The following is an 8,397-nucleotide window of genomic DNA, read 5'->3' on the forward strand; positions in this document are numbered from 1 at the left end:
GTATTATGGATTGCAACGTATATCAACGTATATAATAAAAGCGACATTATTATTTCGTGAAAAAATCTGAATAAATTGAGTAAAGAAATCGAAACTGAGAAAAGTAAATAGGTTTTGAAAGCAGTGAAACTTTGTGTGTATATGAATACTCACTGACAATATGTATCATGAAGGAGGCGAAGACGACCATCCAGCCCCAGCCCCCGTCGGGCGGCGGCGGCGGGCTCTCGGAACCGTCCCGCGACGACTCCGGCGCGTGCGCATCGCTCCCGTTCTTCGCGCTCTTCGCCACGCCGTGAGACATCTTCCAGTTAACTCTTTGGCACTAGTAACTTGTCACTTATAGGGCAGTTGATATGATCTTTATTTATAAATATCACTATATTAAAATATGTGCTTAAAATACTTTGTTATGCGAAGAATATTGTCGTAAGATATGTTATTGATGTAATTTATTTTTATAATAGCTTTGTTAGAATTTAGTGAACTTTAGAGGCACTGTTTAGCGGTATTGACTATTTATTATTTAATATATTTAACGGATAAACTTAACTGGAAGAGCTATGAGGAAGGAGTACGCGTAACAACAAAATAAATCTCTATTCCTGTTATCTATGGTTGTAAACCATTATCTTTGGGCCTATCTGCGATTCAAAACTTCATTTAATATAGACGTGCTTCTTAAAATTCTGGGCATTTTCCTTTCGGTTTTCGGTAACTGAAACAAAACAAATATTGTTCAAGTATGAGCATAAATAACATTCAATAGTTTCATAACAATATGTGCATTAATAAATAACAAATGTGCTAATAGTGTAACTTACAATACTTTATGTAAATGTGTGTAAAGGGAGACCGTAATTCTCACACATTGGATGGTGTAACAATGTTTAGTTGATACGATGTTTGTCACATATGATAGTGAAAGAGTTTATATCGTTAACGTTTCGTGCCGATGAACGATAACAGAAATTCTGACTTGACAAAAAGAAAAAGTTTCATAGCTTAGGAGCCAGTGATGGACGATGTTTTAAACCTTAAGGAATCTGCGGATTTAGATTACTTTCAATGCTGAACACACACCCACTTTGGTTTCTAAGACTTATGAGAATTTCTTTTTCACGTTTTCGTATTTTTTTAGTAAATTCGCCGACATTTATTTTACTTTGTTAACAAAATACAAACAGAGGCACTGGCATTGTATTTATTATTCAAACACAAATATTGTTTGACTAAATTAGAAAATAAAACAAACCCAATTCTATATTTTTAAAATGTTTCCGTAAATACCGAAGTATTATGAATTATTTTCAATTCTAAATTCCATCTTACCCTAGTTCATCGCATGTGGCCCTTACTGCTTTAGTTATTAGCCGTGTATAACAATACAGCATTTACATAGTTCTTAATTGCATTCGACCCAGAAACAGAGTGCCGATATCTAATCAGTATGCACATGGCGGAGTGGTGTCGACGCGTGAATTTCATTCAACTGAATCGACGGTGATTATTAATTGTTTCCAACGAATTTAGCATATCTTAATTACAGATATGATAAGTGTTAACACGCGGAGCGAAATTGAGGTACATATTTTTTTAATAATAACGCGAAATGGTAATTAACATAAAAAATAAGCGTTTCATATTTCTGGAATGCAAATTGTAAACAATTCGTAGTTTCTCATCGTTTATAAATTGAGCACATGTGCTAGTGCATCATGTTATCATTATTTATTTTATAATGCACGACTTTGATTCCACACTTCATGGGTATAAGAACCCGAACATTTTTAATGTGGGATCGACCACACATTTAATTTTCTGATTCATTATTATCCCGCTCACCCCATGATATTAGTTTTTCTATACTAAGCAGATGAACCGACAGGCAGTGTGTCATGTGATGTTGATTTTCCATTGCCCGTACTCATACGAAACCTCAGTAACAGAAGTATTAGGAAAACGCGGCCGCGTTAGCAGATCAAGAACTAAGCTAAGTTAGTATAGTTTACCTAGCATAGCTGAACAATTTCACGCATAAAGACAAATACGCAAAATCACAAATATGAAAAAAATATCTCAGCTACTCAAACTTACCTAAATTAAATAAGTTTAGTTGTTAGTATGCGATGGGCTCAAATCTTAAACGAGATTAATAGATAGGAAACTAATTTACAGGTAAAAGTATTCCACAGTTAATCACTCTGAATAACAAATAGATGGTAAATTATTTTTAACTGTGTATTAATAGAATGAAGTTCAAGACTATTCCTTCAATAAATATAGCTGAAGAGATTATTTGGTCACGTAAATCTCTCGAACTACCAGCATATTATCAAAATGTTTACATTATTGGAAAGTAATGTCATCCTTGTGTGATATAGGCTACTTTTTATCCCGAGTACGGACTTTAGCGCCAGTGAACGCGAGGGAAATGTATACTAGAACGTTTAAATATTTGGGCAGCCAAATTTATACCAGGACGCCTAATAAATTAAATGTAAATTATTTAGAAGTTTACTAGTTTAAGTAATCCGAAATGCGCTCTAATTGCGACTTCAGCCATGTGGAAATCCTGATGCTGTCAAAAGCCATTTGAAGTTGACCACCAATTTTCAAAGCTGTGAGATGTGGCGCGACCGTGCATATTAAATATTCCTTTGTATCTCCAATCATTCTAATTGGTTTGGAAAATCCATGGATTTGATTGAGTCTATAATTTTCGTTGCAAATGTCTTATTAAATATTTATGAACTGAAATAATTTTACCTTCAAAAGTGTTTAGAGTGTCTTTTTGTGACATCCACGATGTTATTTTTCTATTAAAATTTAAAATTAATTAAAATATGTGTACAGAAAAGGCTTTCAGAGTTAATGTCTTTTAGAATTATGAGAGAACGGTCGTTTTAAATAAACTTTCTCAATCTTTATCTTCGATACGATCTCAACATTAAACCAATCAAAATAAATAATTATGTTTACGCGAATGTTAAGATTAAAATAACTATTTACGGATTCTACCACGGTTTTTTAAAATATAATAATTTTCTGCCGACGTTTCGAAGACTATGCAGCCTTCGTGTTCAGTAGTTCGACCCGTGACTACGAAGCCTACAGTCTTCAAAACGATGGGAGAAAATTATAACATAAAAATACCGCGTTAAAATCCGTAAAATAGTTTTATTTCAAAATAAATTATTTGTAAGCATGTCATAAAAACCTTGTTCTGATTGGTCCATTCTTACTATTATAAAAAGCGTTTGGGATCGTCTATTGAAAACGACGGTAAAACGTGATCGATCGATAGCAGTCCTTGGCTAGAGTAGTGATGGCAAAAGTACTGTAGGTAAGTGATTTAACGCTAACACTATGATTTTTAATTATATAGTGATGTTTATTTTATGTCTGGGTAGGTAGCAAGTTATAAAATTAAGCATTAAAAGTCTCTTTACCTTCGTTGAATATATTACAAGACAGTTTCTAAAAGGACAAATTAATTTACAATTTTAATATTAATTACTGTTAATGCTACTGGATTTGCAACTGATATCAAAATACCAACTTATTGGATGGAACCAAATGTGAGCAGGGATTTGAAGATCATATAAGTGTAATTGAATGCGACATAAATTCTATAAGCCTTCATAAACTTATATCAAATACAAATCACTACGACCATTACACTAAAATTACTATCGATATATATGTATCTACTACGTACATGTACGTCAATGTAAATAACAGTATGTGACACAATTTTTATTGTAAATATTTGAACATTGGTACCTTTTAGTTATAGTAATAAATTACTAATTTTAACATACAATAGATTCCATAATATTTTTAAGAATAGCTATATGAAATTATAACTTTATTCTAAAAAATCAATAAAGATTTTTTATAAAAGAACTTGAACGGGCAAATTGGTATGACAATCGACTATTCTGGACTATTCCAAAGATAATTATTATATATTCTGTCATTATGTCATTCAAAAAGAATTAGACTATACATCAAATCTGAGCATCACATGGTGTCATTACTGGCTGTTTGTTCAATATCTTTGGTTATCGTGGAAAGATAAGAGGTCGCTAAACACTCGCTAGTTCAACTTCTTGTATAATGAGTTCTTACATCATCGGCTTTCTTGTCCTCTCCAAACATAAATCGATGCATTAACATGATCCCTATTAAAACACATCAATAAGTTCTTGTACTAAAGTTTTATATTAAAATTAAAGATGACTCGAGCCTTCCCCTTGTTTCCCTTGGCTTTTGAAATTTTAGGCAAATAAAAAAAAATGCCTATGTCCTGTATGATAGGTCATTCTCACATCTTGTGAAAGGCGACGACGATCAGGGTTATTTTAGCGTTTATTATATTACCTAGTATTAATATTTATTTGTACTAATTTAATAAATGTTTATGTGTAAACGATAAATTAATTGGGTTCATAAAAGAAACGTCTACCTATTTTACTTTAGACTGTCTAGTTTCAGCTGGAATTGAAAAGAACAATTTGTTTAGCTACTAAAAGAAATTAAAGTGTTACGCAGTAGTTTATTAAATTGTGCAGAATTGAATCTGTTGAATATTTAACATTATTGTTTTAAGGACCTTTGTAGTAAACACAGGATCGTAGATTGCTTTTTATTTCGTAGAACATTTAGTTAAATACATTTGTTATTTTTGGCGTAGAATCTAAACAACCTCTTTATTATTGATACAGCGACCATTCTATAAATCTGTGTTCTTTCTTTGAGAATTTCTTTCGCTCGAATAAAATAACGGTGTTGAGCCGAAAAGGATTTCTAAAATACCGCTTTCAAAGCTGATTCCTGTGTCGGTTTCCATCCGTTTAATACGAACGAGTCTGTATTTTACACTATAAGAGAAAAGTATATGATAAAAAGATAATATTTTCAGCTTATTATTCGATTCTAGTTTATCTTCCAAATTATCATGATTTATTGCTTTTTATTTTAATACTGTCGTACGGACATTGTTAGCGAACAGATGATGCAAATGATGAATTGGTTTTCTAGCCCAGTGGTTGATATGTGTTAGGGACAAATTATAATTGAAAAGCAGATCTTGATTCTAATTTGCAGCCTTTTCCGTCCAATTTTTTCTTAAGAATTAAATAGCATAGCATTTAATAAAAAAATCACATATTTAAGCAATTATTTAGAGTAAAAGATGCGATACACAAGACTTGTAATTTTAATTAAAACACAAAAAAAGATTTTTAAGACTTCGAATTTGTTTTGTTGATAAGACCAAATAAAACAAAGAAAATACCTCGCCTCTTTTATAATCTAATTATATTGTTCAAAGCTGTCGTTTAGAGCAATATAATTATGAAACGGGAAATTCTAAAAGTACTTAATTAATGACAAGTTTAGCCGTGGGTCAGACTATAATTTCACATTATGTAAGTAAATCTAAGGGTGTTATTTGAAACAATCAACAAATTAAACAATTTTACTGTTGAATAAATTTATGATGTATAATATTCGAAATCACCCCTTTTATTTTATTGAAACATGTGGTTGGCAGATAGTTAATTTTTAATAACTACCGTGTATATCTTAGGTATATTATATTTTTACATTTGTGTTTTTGATTTACCAATATAATAAGTTTTTCATTTAGATTTGGTATCAAATTATGAAGTCTCTTGTTACATTAACCTATTAATACCAATTGATATAGCAAATACGGATAAAGTAAACAAATAAAGTATTTACTCGCCACGCGTATAATTTAGATATCTTTGAAGTATAACACATAGTTTATAAAATATATAGAATGTTATTACTAATACTATATGCTTTATATTGCCAGTAATAATACTGGCGCCAATGGTTTTAAACCACAAATACTCATTGCAAATTGTTATTAATTAAACACTGTTACGTATTATACATTATACTATATAATAATAATAATAATAATGTCAGCCCTGTATTATATACTTGCCCACTGCTGAGCTCGGGCCTCCTCTACTACTGAGAGGGATTAGGCCTTAGTCCACCACTTAGGCTTCACACACCTTCGAAATTCCTATAGAGAACTTCTCAGATTGCAGGTTTCCTCACGATGTTTTCCTTCACCGTTAAAGCGAACGATAAATTCACAAAGAATACACATGTTTTTTTTTTTAGAAAAGTCAGAGGTGTGTGCCCTTGGGATTTGAACCTGCGGACATTCGTCTCGGCAGTCCGTTCCACACCCAACTAGGCTATCGCCGCTCACATTCTACTATATTCAATTTATATTAAAACAAAGGTGTTGACGCGAATAATCATCATCATTTTATTAACCCTAGAATAAAATAACGATGTTATAGTTAATTTACAAACAACCCAATTAGCTCGTATAAAATATATTAAATGAAAATTTTATAAATGCGACATAATTTATGTTTTACTTTGATAATATTGTCTAATAATCTCAGAAGACTTTCTGTCAACCGGTAGTTCAGTCCAGATATTCTGTTGTCGCGTACACTAAACGGTCCTATTACTGATGAGAGCGTAGGCCGTAGGTCATTAAACGTTTGGCTGATTGTTATTATGTTTCAAATAATTCGTTAATTTAAGATAGGTCATTCGAGAGACATTACCATCATGAACCAAATATGATGGTGCCGGGATAAAACTTAGACTAAATAATCGATTGTGCGTGGAAGAACTCCATGATATCCAGATTAAGTAGTTGGTCCATAGTCTTGTTCGAAGGCGACTAATTTGAAAGAGGCCTATGTATGTACTTTATAATACAAGTAATTTATGAAATGGTTAGAATGTAGGCGTGCGTTTTTCTTAGCGTTTTAGTCTTAAATTTTATCACATTATTTACTTGAAGAGATTTTTTTTATTATTACAGAATAGAAGACGAGATGCCTAACAAAGATTAAGATAATAATTGTCACTCATTTATGTGTCAAAATAACATTTTTTGCAAATAAGATAGACTGAGTAGCCGGATACTAAAAGCAGCTTATCAATTCTTAACATGCAGGACTGATTGTAGAAAACGATAGTGGTATTTTTTAACGTCAAACCACGTGACCCATTGTGAGATATGAGAAACTTATCATCAGGTTAAAGGTCATCGTAATTTTTGGTTTCAAACTTTAAAAGAACCTAGTATTCCGTTTTTGTATTTATCCCCAGGTTAAAAGTCATCTTTGGTCCAAACTTGAAACGAAGATCTCGTTTTTTTGATATAATATTCTACTAACGTCTTGGAGATGTTGATATCTTAAGGTTTGTTGTAAAACGTTACGAAATTGCTTCCGTAGAAACATACGTGAATAAAAAATAGAGGAAAACGCAATGAATCAATGTATGTAGTCACATTTTAGCGGTTTAATGTATGTAGATATTATGATTAAATAAATATTGCAATACTTTGAGTCAGTTTGTGAATTAAATCTAGTTAGCAGAACATGAAGTATATTGTATAACAAGAACCAAACAAATATCGTACTGTCGGATAATTACAAAATTATTTAATTATAACATTAGTTAGGATCACCGTCACTAAAAACATTGTCACGCGGTAAGTTTTGATTTTCTTCTGCCATACAGTTTAAAGTAATTGCCACAAAAAACAAGATATAAATATAAATAAACTTAAAATCCTTTTATATCCACATAAAAATTTAAAACACCTATCACGAACAAACACTTTCTTTGTTTTGAAAAATGCATGTCAAAGATCTCGCGCCAAAAATAAGATTTGGCTCTGTATTCACTTTCCCGCGTTTTCTTGATACACCATAATATTCTTCCGATGTATAAAAATAAAGTGACATGAATTACATTTAATAGTTATAAGCTTACACAAACTAAATATAAAACAGCGAAAATATCCAAGGTTAGCAAAAAATAATAATATGATTACCCACCTGTTACCAACAAACAAAACTGATGAATGAAGGTGTATGTTTTTAAATCCTTGTCTGTTAACAATTTAATTATTTAACACGTTTCATAGACGAACCAGGTATAGTCGCAAATGAAAATGAACACAAAGTATGTGTCTCGGCAGGCGTCCAACCGCGCGCGTTGCCGCCCTCCGACTGACCACGAAAATAGCAGATAATCGAGGAAACACTGGACTGAAAGATAAATATTTCTTGAGAATACGAATAAAGACTATTGTTCTAAAAGATGTATGAGATAAGTTTTAGAGATAGTACAGTTTCTGTCGAAAGGTTTATTGAGATGGGAACGATGTCAAATTGACATTTTCACCTTTTCGTAACTATTTTTTGGGGCCAAAAAATATTTGTTAATGTTTATTTTACATCAATTTTCACATTTAATAGCTATTTAATTGTGTTTGAGAAACTCTTGAAGTACTTATTTAAAAAGAGAAAACAG

General features: G+C 31.6%; 1 protein-coding gene across 1 annotated transcript in view; it reads right to left on the reverse strand.

Annotated features, from left to right (window-relative positions):
• Window positions 1-8,158, reverse strand: part of LOC119191625 (monocarboxylate transporter 13-like) — a gene marked incomplete at its 3' end in the record, with an annotated part of 33,349 nt that extends 25,191 nt beyond the window's left edge. The window contains 2 exon segments of the mRNA XM_037445514.1: window positions 154-718; window positions 7,920-8,158. Coding sequence (XP_037301411.1) covers window positions 154-304 — 151 coding nt within the window.
• Between the last annotated feature and the right edge of the window lie 239 nt (window positions 8,159-8,397).

Source organism: Manduca sexta, unplaced genomic scaffold (genome assembly GCF_014839805.1).
Source record: "Manduca sexta isolate Smith_Timp_Sample1 unplaced genomic scaffold, JHU_Msex_v1.0 HiC_scaffold_1718, whole genome shotgun sequence".
Lineage (NCBI taxonomy): Eukaryota > Metazoa > Arthropoda > Insecta > Lepidoptera > Sphingidae > Manduca > Manduca sexta.